Source organism: Gigantopelta aegis, chromosome 11 (genome assembly GCF_016097555.1).
Source record: "Gigantopelta aegis isolate Gae_Host chromosome 11, Gae_host_genome, whole genome shotgun sequence".
NCBI classification, from domain to species: domain Eukaryota; kingdom Metazoa; phylum Mollusca; class Gastropoda; order Neomphalida; family Peltospiridae; genus Gigantopelta; species Gigantopelta aegis.
The window spans coordinates 7,868,909-7,888,385 of record NC_054709.1 but is presented as its reverse complement, the minus strand read 5'-3'; the positions used below and the strand labels follow the sequence as shown (position 1 = coordinate 7,888,385).

General features: G+C 35.9%; 3 protein-coding genes and 1 long non-coding RNA gene across 4 annotated transcripts in view; 1 reads left to right on the top strand and 3 right to left on the bottom strand.

Moving 5' to 3' along the window:
- Positions 1-3,906: 3,906 nt before the first annotated feature.
- Positions 3,907-8,233, bottom strand: LOC121384978 (cell death specification protein 2-like). Its single transcript, XM_041515486.1, has 4 exons — positions 8,111-8,233; positions 7,674-7,985; positions 6,648-6,856; positions 3,907-6,322 (listed from the first exon to the last, which is right to left on the bottom strand). The coding sequence occupies exons 3-4, from the start codon at positions 6,756-6,758 to the stop codon at positions 5,837-5,839; spliced, it is 597 nt and encodes a 198-aa protein (XP_041371420.1). The 5' UTR covers positions 6,759-6,856; positions 7,674-7,985; positions 8,111-8,233; the 3' UTR covers positions 3,907-5,836.
- A 605-nt stretch (positions 8,234-8,838) lies between these two features.
- LOC121385400 (activin receptor type-2B-like) overlaps positions 8,839-19,477 on the top strand; it is a 35,612-nt gene continuing 24,973 nt past the window's right edge. The window contains 1 exon segment of the mRNA XM_041516070.1: positions 8,839-9,092. Coding sequence (XP_041372004.1) covers positions 9,029-9,092 — 64 coding nt within the window. The 5' untranslated portion in view covers positions 8,839-9,028.
- Positions 10,151-11,458, bottom strand: LOC121385401. The gene is made up of 3 exons (XM_041516071.1): positions 11,392-11,458; positions 11,205-11,277; positions 10,151-11,106 (listed from the first exon to the last, which is right to left on the bottom strand). The coding sequence occupies exons 1-3, from the start codon at positions 11,422-11,424 to the stop codon at positions 10,496-10,498; spliced, it is 717 nt and encodes a 238-aa protein (XP_041372005.1). The 5' UTR covers positions 11,425-11,458; the 3' UTR covers positions 10,151-10,495.
- Positions 11,899-13,014, bottom strand: LOC121385402. The gene is made up of 3 exons (XR_005959536.1): positions 12,696-13,014; positions 12,120-12,284; positions 11,899-11,994 (listed from the first exon to the last, which is right to left on the bottom strand). It is a non-coding gene; the product is annotated as an uncharacterized LOC121385402 (long non-coding RNA).

The window sequence follows — 19,477 nt, the reverse complement described above, 5'->3', positions numbered from 1 at the left end:
ATCCACCTAAAATTCCTACCATCTGATACAAGTATTAAAATGATACAAATTGTACAAGTATCTTAGTTATTTACTTTTTTAAATTAATCTGACATTTTTTATTCAACTGTAAATTTTTATCAACATGATTAAAAGTCATCACATATTGCATGAAATATTTTTGTTGTGTTTATAACTTACCCTCTATTGATATGATTGCAGCTTGGACATGTCAGTTTACTGTGCTCTCATATTATCTAATATATCGGGTGACCTCTCTAAAAACGATAACACTACTGAATATGGAATTGCCGGGGCGTAGCCAGAGATGGAAAAAAAACGCTGAGGCAAACCCAGACCTGTAAAATAAATATCAGTGTGATGGGAAAAATAAATTAATTATCAGTGTCGTGGGGAAAAATAAATTAAATATCAGTGTTGTGGGAAAAATAAATTAAATATCAGTGTCGTGATAAAAATTCAATTCCAGACGAGGTAAGTGCCTTGTCTGTATCATGCTGGCTACGCTATTGAATTGTGTATATAAAAAAAGTATGGGGACTGTAACTTCGATTTTTGACAAGCATTACTCTATTTTGCCACCTTCAGTGAAAATGTTAGGTCCATAGGGCAAATATTGTTAACATAGCAACAGAATCATAATTGTAAGTAAAACTCTCAAATTATCGAATATATCGGGTGACCCCTCTAAAAACGATAACGCTACTGAATATGGAATTGTGTATATAAAAACGTATGGGAACTGTAACTTTGATTCTTGACACACATTACTATATGGATATTTTGCCACCTTCAGTGAAAATGTTAGGTCCATAGGTAAAATAATGGTAAATAAAACAAAATGTGAAACACATTGCACTTAATTGCCTCCTGTCTGTCATCACATTTGTTTACTTAGTCCCCCTATCTTTAAAATAATTCCATATTCAGTAGGGGGTGGGGGGCACCCAATATATTGATAAGAAAAAGGGTGATCCAGTCTTTGGTTTTTGAAAATTATAGGGGAGTGGAAAATCGCACACCTCAATAATGCTGAGGCGAGTGAAAAATCACTCTCCAAAATAAATAAAATAGGCAGTGTAGCTGCAATTGGATTTTGACTGGTACGTCTACAAAATTGTCTATTAAACCAGTATTTCCCCGATTTGTTCAGCAAAGAGAAATACCAGTTTAATGACTGCATGGAAACCACTGCCATGTTTTTAATTTTTATTGTTTTAATAAAAGGACCTTCCTATCAGCTAAATGAGCAAGTTTTGATTTTTGTAATCAGTGGAAATAAATATACCCATCTATTTTACGTGCGCTGTTTATTGAGTGTAACATGCGTGGTTTTTCACATTCATCAGATAGAAATTATGTGTGCTGTACGAGCAAGGTCTGGTGATCAAAGCAACACTAACAGAAAAGTAAGAGTAGGAGGAAAGTGTCCCAAGCAATTTATCTTCACCGGGAAATGATCCAGTCAGTGCACCGCGACTGGTACATCAAAGGTTGTGGTATGTACTATCCTGTCTGTGGGATGGTGCATATAAAAGAACCCTTGCTGCTAATCGAAAAGAGTAGTCCACGAAGTGGCGACAGCAGGTTTCCTCTCTCAATATCTGTGTGGTCCTTAACCATATGTCTGATGCCATATAACCATAAATAAAATGTGTTGAGTGCATTGTTAAATAAAACATTTCCTTCCTTCCACCGGAAAATGAAGAAACGAAAAACAAACCAGTTTGAAAACATAACATTTATTTGTAAAAAATAAATACAAATGTCCCACACGTGTGTTACATCAGCCGATGTAAGGATTGTATGCTAATCTTAAAACCATACACAATGCATAACAGTTTCTATGTGGTACAAAATGAGTAAACACTTCAATTGTTACACGTCTGGTTAAAGTAGAACACAATAACAACACTAGGTGCAATAACTGACACAATATAAAGCTCTAAACAACAACTTTCTAGTGTGGTTTTATATTTTATAACAAACATACTACCACTCATCTAGTATACAATAAAATTAAATTACAATAATGACCAAAAAACATCTCATCTAGCGTATGACAAAATGTAATTGCTGAGAGGATACAATATATAAATCAATGGGATGAAATAATTAGTTTCAAGTTTGTCATCTAAACTATAAACTGTACTTAACACTGCATGCCTCCTACTTTTCTCAAAATGCCTCTTACTTCAAAAATATAATGCCCAATTTTGGGTTAATTTCATAAAGATATTTAGATACATTATTGGATATATAAATCTTTGCATTAAATCGTATAGAATTATTATGTAGATCATTTTGTTTCCTGTGGTCCAGAATTGGCCAACTATCAATCCCACCCCTAGTCTTCAAGATCTGAAACTTATACTGATGGCCAAAACAAACTTTGAAAGGTTTGTAATTGTATGACAGAAAACCAACAAACGGTACAGTGTGATATGAAAGTATCATGAAATTCAACATCTAAATGTCAAGTGCACTTCGTTATACAATGTACATGCAAAGTGTTTGTAAGATGGTTTCTAATTTGGTTCTTTTCAATTGGCAACAATATTTATCAAATTATTAAAATTTTATGTATGTAAAGTTTCTTTTGGATGTCAATATTCCTCAATGACTGCAATGTGATTCTCAATTTGAACGATATAATGTACTTTTTAAAGGTTTTTGAATATTACGGATTAGTACATGTAATAAACACAATGGTACAAAATGTACAATATAGAAAAGTAAGAAAATCATTAGTAAGTAAATATATTATGAATGGCACAAAGAAACACTGACACATGATGTAAATAAAAACACTTTCTTTTTTACAATAAACAATGTTTTAATATGATTGAAAAATAACAAATAAAAATTTGCCATTTCCATTATAAAAAGAAAAAGGAAAATCTTTTGAATATACATGCACAAATTTATTATGTAAATTAAATTAAGTATGAGATGCTCAAAAAAAGTATTTCAATAGGATGATCATGAGAAGATGAAAAGTTTTGTACATGCTTAATGTACATCTTGTTATTATAACAAAGCATATTAAAATGTTTGCGTTCACCTAAAACCTTCAAAACAAAACTTTCATTATGTATATTTAAATCTAGATGATCAAAAAATACCACCAAATTATCTAAACAAAAATGCAAAACATATAACTAGTTTTCAACAAAATATCAATTGGTAAATAATAATTTTTGCCAAATTAAAATCAAATTTACTGGTTTTAAAATTTGCAATTAGCAAATTTGGTGAGTAGCAGAGCTCTCCCTATATATGATTTATTAAGATTTTATTGCAAGTTAATAAAGTTGCAAGTTAAGTTCATATTAAGGCAAAATTAATGGAATTTGATAATGGAATGTTTTCAAGGTTCCAGTCTGTTCACACCCGTGTTACCCTTGGTGACCAAAGGTTGTGCAATTTCTCTGACAGTCGTGTTAAAGATAACCTTTGTAAATTTAAAAATAAAACACTGAGCATCTAGAAAAAAAACCATTTCACCACACAGTGTATTAAAATATTTAGAATACTAAATAAAATAATGATAATTATAGTTTTTAATTAAAAATTTCAGATTTATTTTTAAAACTGTCAGCCGAAATTTTGGAAGAATGAGAATGGGAAGTAAAATCGTTAATTTTTTTTTTAAATGATGGCAAATAAAATCTTGCTTAAAATTTTACTTCTGAATGCAAGATTTAATTAATGAAAATCCACTCCTTTTAAAAAGTGAAAGTGTTTATTACACCCATCCCCCAAAAAGTTCAGAAATAAAATAAAATAAAGAAATAAAATAAAATAAAATAAAATAAAATAAAATAAAATAATAAAAATCAGGACTAACTCTGGGTCAGCAGAAAATTTTGCCAAATTATCTATTAAACTTCAAAAATTGCAGAAACTCAGTTCTTTTGTATCAAAATATCAATTATTACATGAAGTTGTTTGGCCAAATGAAAATAAAATTTGCCGGTTGTTTTTGAAAATTGAAATTTGCAAATTTGGCGAAGTGCCAGAGCTAGCTCTGAAAATGTTCATATCAGTAATTTTAGGTATGTTTGTAAAAGAAAAAATATTGTTCTAATTGATAAATATTTCTAAGCACTAAAACTTCAGAATTCATATATTAAATTATCTTTTTCGTTAAAAATTTCTTTTTACGTACAATTGTATATAATAACAACAAAAGATAACGTAAACTGTGAAACAAAGTTCTTCTGAATCAAAACAAGTAGACAGTCCATCTAAACGCTTGAGCAGTTTAAATATGCAGCAAATGGCAAATGATGAAAACATTAAAGGGAAAATCCTTAAAGGGAAAATCCTTAAAGGGAAAATCCTAAAACATATACAAGGATTTTTTCCCCCATTTTTCTATTTTGTATTTTTTTTTAACATTTTACTAAAATTTATACTTTTTTTTGACATATCAAAAAAGAATAAAGTCAAACACTGCACATTTTGTCTGATCTCCCCATCAGAGCTGACATTATGATCAGAACTCTTCGATGAGGAGATTGACATTAAAATGTTACAGATTTCAAATCAATATGTATGTGCTACTACTAATAAGGTCTCTCAGGTGCGGATCCAGGGGGAGAGCGGAGGAGCATGCACCCCCCTTTAAAAAAAAAAAAAAACTGTTCAAACACCCCTTTCCATGCTCTGGCCTATGTTGGGGCTCGACCCTTTGGCATTCTGGTGTTCGCACTTCACCCTCACACCAGTGTCCCCCTCTTTCACAAATCCCTGAATCTGCTCCTGCCTCTAAAAATTGTGGCCCTCGCATGTGCAAATTTAGTTTTGTGTAACCCATTTTACGTTCCATCGTTATATTTAGGGCAGTCTCCACATGATTATAATGGGTTACACAAAAACACGTTACCCAAGAGGTTTTTGAGGTAACACATAAATGGATTCCACAAGCTGTCAATTTTCAGAGTCCTGTTCTAACATAGATGGATTTCTACCAGTCAGTTTCATACATAAAACAACTTCATTTTCTTTTTTTCCTTTAATCTATACTAGTATTACATCTGTCTTCCGAGATGAAATATCGTTAATATTCCCACCAGTTTTTCCTTTGTGCAGTCGGCTAATAAAAGTAATAATACATCCTTACCTAACACCTTGTACTCATTAATATAGAGCAAATAATCCCTAGATAGATCATCCATAAAACATTTTTCTTTTAATCTACATATGTGTATGTATATGTATATGTATATGTATATATATATATGAGTGGCCCTCTTTGAAAATAAGCAAAAATAATTATGATAGTGTTAATAATAATAACAATTTTACAAAACATTTTTTTTTAAATAATATATTTAGGCCCTATCTAATATATATATCCCTCAATAGAAATTTAATTAATATATTATACAACTCCCCACCCCAGTTACTTATATAGGCCTATATGTATACGACTATTTATTTGAAAAGTAAGGAGTAACAAAATTCATTTTACCAACTAAAAAGGAATTACTGTTACAACCAGTACCTTTTTACAGTCATAATAATGATATTAATGGTTTCATTTCTATTCATAAAGACCACCCCAAAGAAAGGGATGTTAACAACACTAGGCAAACACACAGCTGCACAAAGGAAAACACGGATTGAGAACAAGGGTGGACCTAGGAAACATTTTAGGGAAGGGACCAAGGGCAAAAGGGTACATGGAGCAACTCCCTGAAAAGGGCACTTCAATGAAAACTAAATAAATTCTTCAAAAAGGGGCACTTTAAGTTTAATTTTTTAGAGGGAGGGACAGGTCCCCCTGGTCCCCTCCCTTGGAGAGATCAGTCATGGTTTGTTTGTCTTTTTACTTCCCTACCAATTTGGAGACCAGGATGTTCTTCATCTCCTTCGCCAGTTTCTCCAGCTCGACAATCCTGACCTTCAGTTTCTCATTGTCAACCTTCAGTTGTTCGGCCACGACATCCATCTCGCTGTATTTCTGTTTCCTGGTCTCGCGTGACCTGCGCGACGCCACGTTGTTTTTGTTGCGACGTTGGCGGTATTTCATCTCGGGCGTCACCGGCACGGTGAACGCTTTAGTTTCCATGGCAACAGTCGACGCGGGTTCCATTTTCACGGAACCTGCATAGTCGTCGCTCGACTCGGATGGAGAGGACAGTCGCAACCTCTTCGAGACGTAGTCGTGGTCAGAGGTCGTTTCCATGACGACTTCGTCCTCCACGTCGACTAGCTCGACCGTTTCTATTTCCCCAAATGATCGTTTCTGAGATGATGTTGTTACCGACTGTATGTCAACATCACCAACGTCACTTGTGGCACCGACTGTGTTCTACAAAAGTTCAAAAATGATAAAAATTTAGCTTAGTAGTAACAAATAAATAAATAAATTAAATAAAAGCAGCTGACTTAAAAGAACATTATATTATTTGGAGAACATGTCGGTGAAAGAATTTCATGCATTAATCAATATTTAAAAAAAAAAATTGGCTACCTATAAAATTTGGAAGTTTGATAATTTGCCAACATTTTCTGGCGTTTTGTAATTTTTTTAGTTTAATTGATAATTTGGCAAAAATTTCTGCTGACCTAGAGGTAGCCCTGATAGTTATGTTAATTTATGTATGTTCATGTAAATTTATGTTACTAGTAATCACCTCCATCAGGTAAGTGGACAGATCCACAAAGCTGTCCAGGCTCGCCTCACCCATGGGGTCGATGTTGGATCCCAACATGTCACCAAGGGAAATGTCGTCCAGACCCCACATCGGAACGACGTCATTCCCGCTGTCAATGGCAGTCAGTAGATCCCCGGCCAATGGTTTCGTATCGCTGATAACGCCAAGCCTGTCGTCACCAGCTAAACCTACAAGCAAAATATATTGGTTAGGCTAAAGTCAGGAAAGGAAAGTGCAGAGTGCATTTTGACCAGTATCCTGTGGTGTCTCTCTGTTCCGTTTTTAGGGAGTAGGGAAAGACTTAAATCATAAAATTACAAATTATTTTAAGTGTTAAATTTTCAAATAATTAAAGTGTGAGAGTGAGAGTGAGAGTGAGAGAGAGAGAGATAGATTATAATATATCAATATATTTAAACAATTATTATAAGTTTTAAAATAAATGTGTGCATTGCAAAAATTAGGGAGAAAAAAGGAAGAAAAGAATTAGGTGGATCAAATAAATAAATAAATAAATAAATAACCCAAATTATTTGCCCTTTAATTATGGTCTCTTCACAAACAACAAAAAGTAAAAACTTTATTAAATCATAGAATGATAGATGCCAACTGTTGTCAATATTGGTTAACCGCCGATTTGCACAACACTGTCAACACACGACGTGAATGATGAAATACTTGTGCAAGGCACAATCGTTTATGCTGATTGGGCGTATTGGAATGTTTAATAGAAACATACGAATGTCACGTGATTACCGATAGCGACAGGTCAACAAAACATACCGGCGGTTTGAAAAGGTTTTTATAAGGCGTGAGAGAAACGTGTATATTATATATGCTTGTGACATATAAAATGTATCATATACTTGTCATTTATTTCTTACATTTACACGTATTTAGAATGTTATAATACATTAATAAATTCAACAATATAAACAGTAAAAGAACCCAAACCAACCCAAACATTTGTTTTGACAATATTAAAATTGAATAGTTTATGCGCACCTTCGTTAAATAGGCCACTTGTCTTCTGTTCCAAACGTTGTGAAGAGTTGGACGTCCTGGTCAAACGTTATGCTTGGTTTGATGTCCAGCCAGTTGACCAAATCGTCCAACGTGTCGGGGATACAGTTGGGACTGGGGGAGGAGCCAGTGGGGACACAGGCAAGCTCTTCGTCCAATGTCACCAATCCTTGGGCATCCGTATCAAATAAATCCATGATTTGCGAGATGAAAGTCGACGTAGTAATGTCGTCTTTGGTTTCTATGACTGGTTTTATTTCTCGCTAGGCGTAGAGCCCCGGTGCCTCCTCTGTCCTGAAATTGACAACGCATGTTTTAAATTACCATGAAACTAGTTTTACTTGTAAAATGTTTGTTATTATTATTTATTAATTACTTTTGTTTATGCCCTTTTTTTTATTTATTTAATACTGAAATACCTGCTTGACTGTGCTTGACTCCTCCGCTCGATGTACTCTCTCTAAACTGATTTTTCTTGTTGCGGCTTGCGTATATATGGTGCAATACCTGAGTTTAATTTTAGAAACTCTCATAATCTACAGCCAATCAAATGACGGGGATACAACAGGAATTCTAATATTAGTAGCTGATCTGTAACGTCATTTTGACCCAATAGCTTGACCCGATCAAGCATAGTTGTTCCGCGAAGGACATTGTTTATCATACCGCCAAGTACTAGATGTGTACAAAAACAATGACAGTCACCTTGTATATAGATTTTTTTTATTAAAACATAAATGCAATCTACGTGTTCACAGTTTAATTATTTTATTTCTTTTCATGTTGATGAACGCTCGATAAATGTATCTCTTATTTAGCTTTTGCTCTTTGGAAGAATGACCAGTAGTGTGGCAAAAGAAGACAAGTTTTCATTGGTTAAAACTGGCGAACACCATAGAACAATTTAACTTGGTGTGCTTGCACGTTTAGCTTTTGTCATTTTATTTGACAATGGTATTCATAAACATATACACATGTAATTATCCAAGCTTATTTATATATGTTTTATCCTTCTTTTATTTTAATATAATCTAGATTTCATCGATCACCTCCAGTATTAGGAGGTTGGTCGATTAACCAATGAACGCATTCATAACTGCGACATGTTGTCGTTTACACTTACATCCGGGTTAGCTAAAAGGTGAAGATCAGGCGGCCATATTGTGTCATCAATGTTGTTTTGATTGAGCAGATTTGCATGTTTTATGCATTTTGACCACCTAATATACAAAGTGGTGGTTGCCACCTCATGGCAGGGATCAAAAGACGATTGCTGACTTTGAACACTTAAGCAGGCAGATTGATTTATTTGGCGCAGAATCTTCTCCGGCCAGGTCATGGCAGTGGGTCTTGGGTCAGTTTGGAGCTTGCTGCTCACTGCACTTGTGATTCATTTAGCAGGTAAGTGTGTCATACGTACACGGTGCTAATGCAGACATGTTAATTGTCCGCTTTCTTAGCGACTAGCAAACTGCAATTATAGAGTATCTGTATTTGTTTACGGATTACAAATTCTCAAGGGATCGAAACGCGTTGCATTTTACTTGTGTAACCTTTTACTTGTATAACCTTTTCATTAAACAGTACACCCTTGCAATGGCATTTACGAAAATTATCGCAGTAAAAAATAATGCTGTGGAAAAAAAAAATATGAGGAAGGACTTTCCTTTGGCACTGTCACTAACCCTAACCATAACTATTTATGAGTATTTATAATGTTCTTTAATGCCAAAAGAAAGTGCTACCCTATTTTCACAGATGACAAAGCTTACTGTAACAACAGAAAAATTAAATAACATAATTTGTAGCTATGTTTTTTGTAAAAAAAATAATAATGAAGGTGCTAAAACGTCTTATTGACACCCAGGGGTTCAAAATCCCGACGCCCGTGCCAAGTGGAATTTTCATGCGGGGCAAGTCATTATCATGATTATGTTAACTGCATATGCCCGATGACAGGTGACTAATGTTAAACACCTAAAACTTTTTTAATTTTGTTACAAATCTCGGTAAAACCTTTGGAAAGAGTTCCGATCATTCAAGCATTTGCATAGCTCTAAGGAGAACTAACCCTAAATGCTGGAACGATCGGAACTCTTGCCAATGCGTTAACACCAAAACGGAAAACAATGTGTTGAAAAGTTCAATAACAACTTTAGAGTTATTCCCCTTTTACTATCGACTAAGATCAGTAATTTCCTCCACTGAATGTTTGAATTCATACAAGTAATCGGTTCGATCTTCAGACTTGGAAATATCGTCCAATACGCTTTACAGCTTATGTATAGGAGAATGTCAGAGACGAGTCCCATTATTTTTCAGGAATGAAAAGTTAGATGATATTCCCCTACTTAAAATGCACCACTGAGTCATAATTTTATGTGAATATATGTTAGTATGGAAATTAAGGGGACCAGACAACTCGGACCCATGGACAACTCGGCCCAGACAACTCGGCCCCGAGGCCGAGTTGTCCGAGACAACTCGGCCCCGAGTTATTGATACGGGTTCATTGATACTTGAGGAAAGCGGCTATATGTCGAAATCAGATTTTCAAGTAGCAGAATTGAACAGTTTATCCTAGTATTTCTCAATCAATACAGTATTTATATGCCAAAGCAGTAAAATTACGACATGTGCAGACCAATTTCTGTTACATCAAAATGACTGCCGCAACGTGCTACATGCAAGAGTACATAAAAAAAACCAGGAAGCAGAACGAGAAAGTACATTTTTTATTCGACCACCTACATATATTTTATAATACAGAATCACCAAAAGAACATAGAAAGATGTGATAAAAGTCAGTGGGCAACAGGGGCGTAGAGTTTCCCACAGGCTGATAAAAATCTAGACGTCGACACGCCACCAGCTGTGTACCGTCCCCACAGTTGAAAGATTTTGCCCTGTACATCTACAAAGGCCTTCCTCTGTCGCCGTCGCATCTTCCTCTCCGACACGAACCGGCATATCAGCGGAATCAGCCTGGCCTCGTTGTGCAGCATTGGGATCAGCTTGTAAAAGGGGGGGGCTGTTCCGAGGGCACGATGGTTCAGTCTGTGATGCCAGCCCTCCACATCGTTGTTCGTCCTCACACTCTGGTTAAAAACTGACCAGGCGTCCACTGACCACACGCTGCTCCTCATCCATGTGCGGTCAACGTAATCCAAGAGGGTCACCAGTCCTGGAACTTGGGTTGCTCTTCTCAGACCGTCGAAGGCTGCTTCCACGTGTTCTGCAGGAAGGAACGGGAGGGCGAAGATCTTCTTTATGAATTTGCACGTGCCGTCGTCATTTAGGTATTGTTGTGCAAGTCCGAGCTCCTGCACCTTCCTCCAGACAGCCTGGTTCCAATGGAAGCAGCACCCCTTGATTGGCAAGCCAGGATATACTTCCCGGATCCCCTTCCACATCCCTGTCAAACACAAATATAATAATAAGTTTAAAGATCCACATATTCGCATAGTCACGTGTCTATATCTATAGGATACTTTAATAAAATAAAATAAATACCTGTCTCAAAGTCTGCTACGAATTCAAGTACTGCTGCTCGTTGTGGCAGGAGATCGTCGATGGCGCGGAAGACCTGGAAACACAACACACATTATTACAGAGAATCACCACTAAGTGTATATATGATTATTAAATGCAAGCCATAAGTTTGTTTTTTTTCCATCAAAATACATGAAATACAACTTACGGCTCTGTAGTCTTTACTCTTTCGCCGCGACATGAAGACAAAGGCAAGTGGCACCTGCTTCGTGGCGTCGTCATGCCTCATGAAAGCATGTATCGAAAAAAGCTGTACAAAGGGATCCTTCACCACCTTGAAGGTACCGTCCAGGTACCATCTCCTTGCGTTGACCAGTAGTCAGCTGTCTCTCCGTCGCGAACACTATGTGTCTATGTGTGTTTACCCGGACGTCGGCCCGTAAGAAGTCTGCTGGTATGAAGTTCTCAGCGATCTGTAATTACATGTAGAGACATTATTATCTGCATCCAACTATAATAATAGATCAAATAAGTGTTTAATGTTTTAGAGCATCTATTTTTAGATTTTCATTTATTTTTATATTAACACTTATATTAATATTATATTAATACTTATTTAAATTACCTCAAAGAGCAAGTCACGTGGCTCTGCTGGTCTCAACTTGGCACGCACACGGTTTGCCATACGGGCAAGGCTGCTGGGTCCAGGTAGTGCATCCCAGGTCTGCTGTACATCGAGGTCGTCAATAATGACGCCCTCAACGATGGCGCTCGCCGGCTGGAAAACGTCAGTTTTAGCAGTTTCCTTGATCTTCAAAATAAACAAAATTATTATTGTTATGTTATATTCCATTATATATATCATTATTATTGTGTACCATTCTTATTGTTATATTCTATTATATATATATTATGTACCATTCTTATTATCGTTACCTTCGCTTTGACGGCAAGCGTTGTCTGGATGCCGCCCTCCGGTCCGTGGACGTGTGCCCTGGTTCCGTTGACGAAGGTGTCGCCGGTCTGCTGAACAGTGGCTGGGCACGTCATCTTGCTGTTCCTCACGGAACAACGCCACGTTGTACCATCGCCACGTTGTCTCTGCAAGAAAGAATAATTATTAATAATAATAATTAATAATAATTAATAATAAATACACTAAACATAAAACAATAATTAATAATATTTGTTCCGATTAACTGTATAGTATTTGCGAAATAGTATACCTTAACGGTATACGAGTAACCGTTGTTGACTAATTTTCGTTTCCCTCGTTGAGAAACCGCATCAAGAATTTGATAGTGTAGTTCATCATCAGCTGTGGCGGCCTGCTCCTGGGGGGGTTCCTCCACAATTGACCTATAAATGAAAGCAGGAATGTCATGAATATACTACATATAACGGTACGTGAATACGTGAAATGTGTTATTCCTAATACTAAGTTTATCGCTGATACCATTATTATGTTATTTTATGATTTATTAAGGACCTATTACAACACTTTATGCTTACCTTTCCTCTATACGCTGAGGGATGTCGAAGTCGGCCGTCACATTGAAAGAATTTCCCTCATCATCTGCATCTGTTTGGTTGATAACTGTGCACTGTGCACAGGTCCAATCAATTTCTGTGGCATCCCTTACCATCAGCCGGTAATCCTCTTGAGTGATTCCTGCATTATTAAAATTATTACCATTTTTATTTTTCTTAAACATAAAATAACAGTCACTTTTAAATTTTACGGTAATACGTTACCCAAATACTCAAATATTGTACTACAAATATCACATATCGCAAGCAATATAAAACAAATAAACAGAAAAAAAGTGGATAAAGACAGCTCACTGTAATTGTTACTGTCTGTAAATCAATATTCTGTTATCCTACATCAAGGGGATTAGGCCCTACCCGCCTCACCTGTATTAGAATCACAACTCACAGCTTCATGTGTTAACTGTTAACACCCTTTGGTAGATGAAAGAATAAACGATTAGTCGCCATCGATTGAAGTTACATAAAATAATTAACGATTAGTCGCCATCAAGGACAGCTGGTATATATGTTTATCGTTTCGCACTTAGGATTCAATATAAAAAATATACAAATGACAATATGATTTATTTATTTTCAGCACTATTCGGCAAATATCACCTTTTAAATGATTTTCTTATTTTTATTTGTATTCCTTTCTCCAGTTGCGGTCCACATAGTCTATAGTGGTGTTACCTTTTAAAACATTATAATACAACTTTCAATAAATTGAATTATGACTGTATTTTGTTTGTGTTTTCCTTTATGGTTTACTAGAAAATCTAGACATTACTTTAAGCAAAGTGGAAAATAGTGCGTGCGTATTAATTTCGCGACATAATATATACTCACCAGTATTACAGGTGCGGTGTTGCCATCGTGAACAAACGTCGCAGCGTAATGCATGTTGTCTGGGTCGAACTTCATTGGAACAAAAGGAACACGGATATGTCGGCATTTTGTTGGAAAGTGATATTAGAAAGTGATAAGTCCAATAATTCGGACGGTTATATACATTATTTGAAAATGGCATCATGCTCACCAATTGGAATTAATTCTTAAAAGCAGGAAGTCAGGAGGCTATATCCGCGAGTGTTGTTACAACGATAAATAACTTTGCATGTTTTTTCTGGGATCATCTCCAATGTTTAGGTCACTGATTGTAGAACAAAAACAAATTATTCGAACAGCGGAAACTATCTTCAAAGATAAATGGATCAGCAATTTATCCCTCCGACATGACACTTCGTTTCGGGACGTTTATGTTAAGGTGAGACTAATTCAAAACTAACAAAAAACACACTCTTTTATTTCTGTGAGAATACTTTAATTTAAAAAACAATACTTGTTCAACAATATTTTTCAACAATAGACAATATTGTGCATGTGCCGAGTCGTCTCTGGACTCCGGGCCGAGTTGTCTTGCGGTGGGCCGAGTTGTCTCAGAACTCTGGGCCGAGCTGTCTCGACGTGGGCCGAGTTGTCTGGGCCGAGTTGTCCATGGGTCCGAGTTGTCTGGCATTCGAAATTAACACCAATGATTTTGGTGGGTTAATTAACCTTTAGACTACTGGATTAATTTTTAACAAAAACTATGTTGAGTGGATACAAGTTTATAATTTTTACTCACATATATTCATTTAAATATTTTATAAATACATGAAATAAAGTTCACATATGAATCGGTAAGTATTATTTTTATGGGCTTTTTGTAATTTTTATTATTTTTGCAATATTTGGTGATTTTTTTTTATCAAATTAGCTGTCACAATCAGCTAACTGAGCTATTGATCCCTGAAAATGACCACGACGTGCTGCCATTGTTGTCAAGCAAAAATACTTGCCGAAAACCACTTTTTGAACTCAAAATTTCAAGGTATTTTCAATTGAAAAAAATCAAAACAAAAGCCACCATTTTGAAAAAAAATTCTTTTTTCTTTTATTATATTTCTGTTTTCGGTGAGTGTCATGTGCAAAACGGCGGGAACTATGAATTGAGGAATGCACTGTATACAGTATACAGTATGTTGACTGACGTGACGTCGGGCGATATATACTGAACAAAAAAAGAAACTTCCGATTTGTACATATAGTATTTGTTGTGTTAATTTAAAGAATTCATTGGGTAATGAAATTATATAGGTAGTATTAGCCTTGAGCTGTATTATCAGGATTCATGAATTTTATTGATTATTTTTGCACTGTTAATCATCGACAACGTGAAATTCAATTTGCACGTGCATGCATGGTTCGACATGTCAGTGCGTGTTGCGACTATAGTCATGTTTCAGCAAGCACGTTTTGTACATGTGAACAGGGGAATTTCCGGCTTGTGAATGTTGTAAAACGAATGTTGATTGGTTGTTCTTAGTTTCAAATATCCAATGAAATCGGTAGTAACATGTTATCGAAAGTCTAAGGGGCAAGGTTGGGGATTTCCTTCGATAGTGCTCGGAAGTTTGACAGTTGTTAAAAATGGCGTCAGACTTCCAGCGATTTTTTTTTATTCAAGCGATGACGACGATGACGGTGACTTTGAGGGATTCATTGCGTCCGATATTCCAAAAGTGATCTCGATACTTAATATGGATACATTTAAACCCACTCATGATACGGAAAACATGGAGGATGTGTCAAACGGGTGGCACATGAACAGTGAAGTTGCATACAACACTCGCACACCTTTTACAGGTAAAACATCGTTCAACACATCAATTGAAAAGGATAACCCGATTGACTTTTTTAAACTGTTTTTCAGTGATGGGATTTTAAAGCTATTAGTTACAGAAACAAACCAATATGCTGAACAGAAAATCCAAAACTGTATGCTAAAAGAAAATAGCAGATTACATAAAATGATAAATGGTTACCTGTGTTAACTTCTGAAATGAAAGGTTTTTTTGCACTTGCGTTGATAATGGGGATGGTGCAAAAGCCAGACATTGATAAATATTGTACTAACACTGACAGTATATTGACACCATTTTTTGGAAAACACATGAGCCGGGACAGATATTTAATTATCTTGTCAAATTTACAGATGGTGAATAATGACACACCTGTAACAAATGACCCCTTGTACAAAGTTAGACCTTTTATATCACACCTGTTGAATATGTTTTCTGAAGTTTACTCCCCTGAAAAGAATCTCAGTTTTGATGAGGCTACATGTCCCTGGAAAGGAAGATTAAGATTTAAGGTTTACAACCCGGCTAAGCCTCAAAGATTTGGCATAAAATTTTACCAGGTATGTGAAGCCGACTGGGTATTGTCTGGGTTTTGAAATTTACACTGGGAAATCAGACATCACAGAACTTTGCGAGGCTCTACAAATCGATGAAGAATATTGTGAAACTACAAAAATAGTTCTCGGTTTGTTGATCAGATGTGGGTTGCTAGAAAAGGGACACCATGTTTATATGGATAATTATTATTCTTCACCTGAATTATATATTGAACTGGAACTATGGAACACCTATGCATGTGCAACAGACGAGGTGTACCCGTATCGTGAAGAAAAAAATTCCCAAACTCAAACAAAGCGTTATCATTTACCGAACAAATGGAAATTTATTATGTATGCAGTATCATGATAAACGAGATGTTGTCATGCTAACTAATATCCACTCCGCAGAAGTGAGCGTATTGAGCAAAACGGACAGAGCAACACACTTGCCTGTTTGTAAACCAACATGCATTTATGAATATTGTAAACACATGGGTGGTGTAGATCTGTCAGATCAGATAAGTACTTACTACAGTGCTCTTAGAAAATCTGTGAAGTGGTACAAGAAACTCTTGTTTTACCTGTTCGACCTGTGTATAGTAAATGCATGTATCCTATACACTAAATATCAGAAATCCAGTTCAAAACCACTGAACCATCATGATTTCATACTTTCTGTTACTAATTCCTACTTGGAAGAAACTTCTGCTGAACATGTTCCAAAACCTACTAATCGTGGAAGAAAACCTACTGGTGACGTCCCAGATTGACTAACAGCTCAACATTTTCCGGCTTATATACCAGCTGCTAGTGGAACAAAGCGAAAGCACCCTGCAAGAGATTGTGTTGTTTGCAATTCAGCTAAAAAATGTAGATATGAAAATGACATAAAAAGGAAGCAAACCTGTTTCTGGTGCCCAGATTGTGAAAAGCCTATGTGTGTTCCGGAGTGTTTTAAGCGATTTCACACCTTGAAAAACTACAATGTCAACATACAACCAGAAACGTAAACATGTTGATTTACTAAAACATACCTGTACAGGTGTGTAGGGTACAGTGGTGTACATATGTTATTGTTATTTCTTTTTATGGTGTTTCAAAACATTGATGAACAAAGAATTAATGAGACTGTATATTCAGTTGTACGAAGACATCAGAAGAATTGTGTTGTTTCTTGAAAAACTTACCTGCACAGGTGTTCAAAGGTATATTATATAAGACAAAGACTGTTTCATATTTTCAAGTGTATTTATTCACATGCGTTTTGGTCAGATATATACAATGAAATGAAATGTTAAGATAGTTTTATTAATGAATTTATAGAAAAAAAAGTACATACCTGGCTTACCTGGACAGGTAAAATAAAATTATGTGACTAAAATTGATTGGGCAACGACCTCAATGAAATTCACAACATGTACAACATATTTTCAAATAGTTTTATCCATCAGTTTGTATTTATTTAAAAGTTACAGCTTATATAAAGCAATGTTCTAAATTCTATTATTCGTGTGAAATTAATTCAGCACTGGTTGCCCACATATCCTATATTATGATAGCGCTTGTAGGGTTAATTGGGCACATGTACACGCTCGTTGGATGAGGCGACGCTGGAGTACCATTCTCTTTTCGGATGAATCCAGATTTTCGTTACAACGTGGTGTTGGCAGGGTGCGCGTCTACTGTAGGAGAAATGAACGCTATGCTGACTGTTGTGTTCTTGAACGAGATCGTTTCGGGGGTGGGGGTTCTGTCATGGTCTGGGTAGCCATTGCCCATGGTTATCGTTCACCACTAGTCGTCATTGATGGCAATTTAAATGCTCAACGTTACCGCAATGACATTCTCACTCATCACGTCATTCCTCTGTTCCATAACAATGCCAACATCTCGATTTTTCAGCATGATAATGCCACATCTCATACAGCTAGAGACACTGTAAATTTTCTTAGGACAAATAACATTGATTTCATTGATGACTGGCCCGCTAAAAGTCCTGATCTCAACCCCATCGAGCATGTCTGGGATAGTCTGGACAGACGATTGAGGCGTCGTCCCAACCCACTCGCTAACGTCAACGAACTTCGTCAAGCGCTCATTCAGGAATGGAACAATATTCCACAGGCAGAAATCAACACTTTAGTCAATTCTATGCGCCTGCGATGCACTGCAGTGGTCAATTCAAGAGGTGGTCATACCCGTTATTAAGTGGGTGTTTTTATTTTTAACCCCTACCACACTTGGTCAAAATGTCTCCCAGTTTCTGTTGACCTATGGCCATGATTTTTGCACCAAACTATGCATCATGGAACACTCTTTAAACGCATATATGACAATTATTCCCCCAGTTTGTTTTCATCAAGTTATGTTCAAGCAAAGTTAGCAGAAGTTTCTTATTTTGTTCAGCGTATCTCGCCTGCAGTACCCAGAAGGTTAAGTAGGTTTCATCTCTCCATTACTGAAAAATAATGGAGTGTTGAGACAATACTGTGACTTCGCAGGTGTATTTTAAATAAAAATAAAATATACATGCCGTGTGAATGCAATCAAAATGTTTAATCCTTGCAAAAATTGTCATATTCAAATTATATTAGACGTTAATGCGGTGGATTCTGGAATCTACTCTTTGCAAATGAATGGGGGCGTAAAGCACGTTTATAATTTCCGAGTTCACTTGAACAAAGCATAAATATTATGAACTGTATTCTTGTAAACGTTGCAAGATATTTTAGTTTAGATATCATAAACCTTATAGCAGAACATACTTAATGTTTTTCAGTACTTTACAAATGTAAATCTACGTCTGTGTAAAATGAATGGGCACGGTGAAGTTAGATTTTATCAGCCCTACATCATAATCATGACAAGTTACATTTCATTGGCCTTACGCCATAATCATGACAAGTTACATTTCATTAGCCTTACGCCATAATCATGATGGTGCGATGCCCTCTAAGCATACATGAATATATATATAATAAAAAAATTCTGCTTTATTAATAGTTTTTAACAAATAAATTATGCTCAATAAATTAAAACTACAAGGCTGCAATCGATGTACACCCCCTACCCTTCTGTTGTTTACCAATCATGCACTATTTGAAAACATTAACAGAGCTCATGTTTACTTTGAGCCCGGCCACGGTTGTTTGCAAGAGACTTTTCTCAGCTATGAACAGAGAAGTGTTTTGGGGCAGAGAATAATATACTCACAATAAATGACACGAGCCAAAATCCATAAACATTTTTCAACCAATGCCAGCCATAAAAGAATGGCTCACAAGTGGAAAGGGTTCTTGCCACATCCACGGCCACAAAGACATATATCGACACAATAAAGTTTAAATCAACAAATGGACACTAAAATTTAAAATTTAAATCAACAAATAGAGAAGACGGTGGATACTACTAGACAGACATATACATTTAGTACTTCCTGAGTAAGTGTTGTAACCTATTGGCAAAATCCTTTATTTGTGCAATCAAACCAATTACTTTCAATATTATTACATTATTAAGCACTGTATTAAATTAAATT

Coding starts and splice junctions, on each gene's coding strand:
- LOC121384978 (XM_041515486.1), bottom strand. CDS start 6,758: ATGTGGGGTCTGGACGACATTTCCCTTGGTGACATGTTGGGATCCAAC. Junction 6,323..6,647: donor TGTCCACTTACCTGATGGAG/GTGATTACTAGT, acceptor GAACTTTTGTAG/AACACAGTCGGTGCCACAAG.
- LOC121385401 (XM_041516071.1), bottom strand. CDS start 11,424: ATGTCGCGGCGAAAGAGTAAAGACTACAGAGCC. Junction 11,278..11,391: donor AGAGTAAAGACTACAGAGCC/GTAAGTTGTATT, acceptor TTGTGTTTCCAG/GTCTTCCGCGCCATCGACGA. Junction 11,107..11,204: donor CGTAGCAGACTTTGAGACAG/GTATTTATTTTA, acceptor TGTGTTTGACAG/GGATGTGGAAGGGGATCCGG.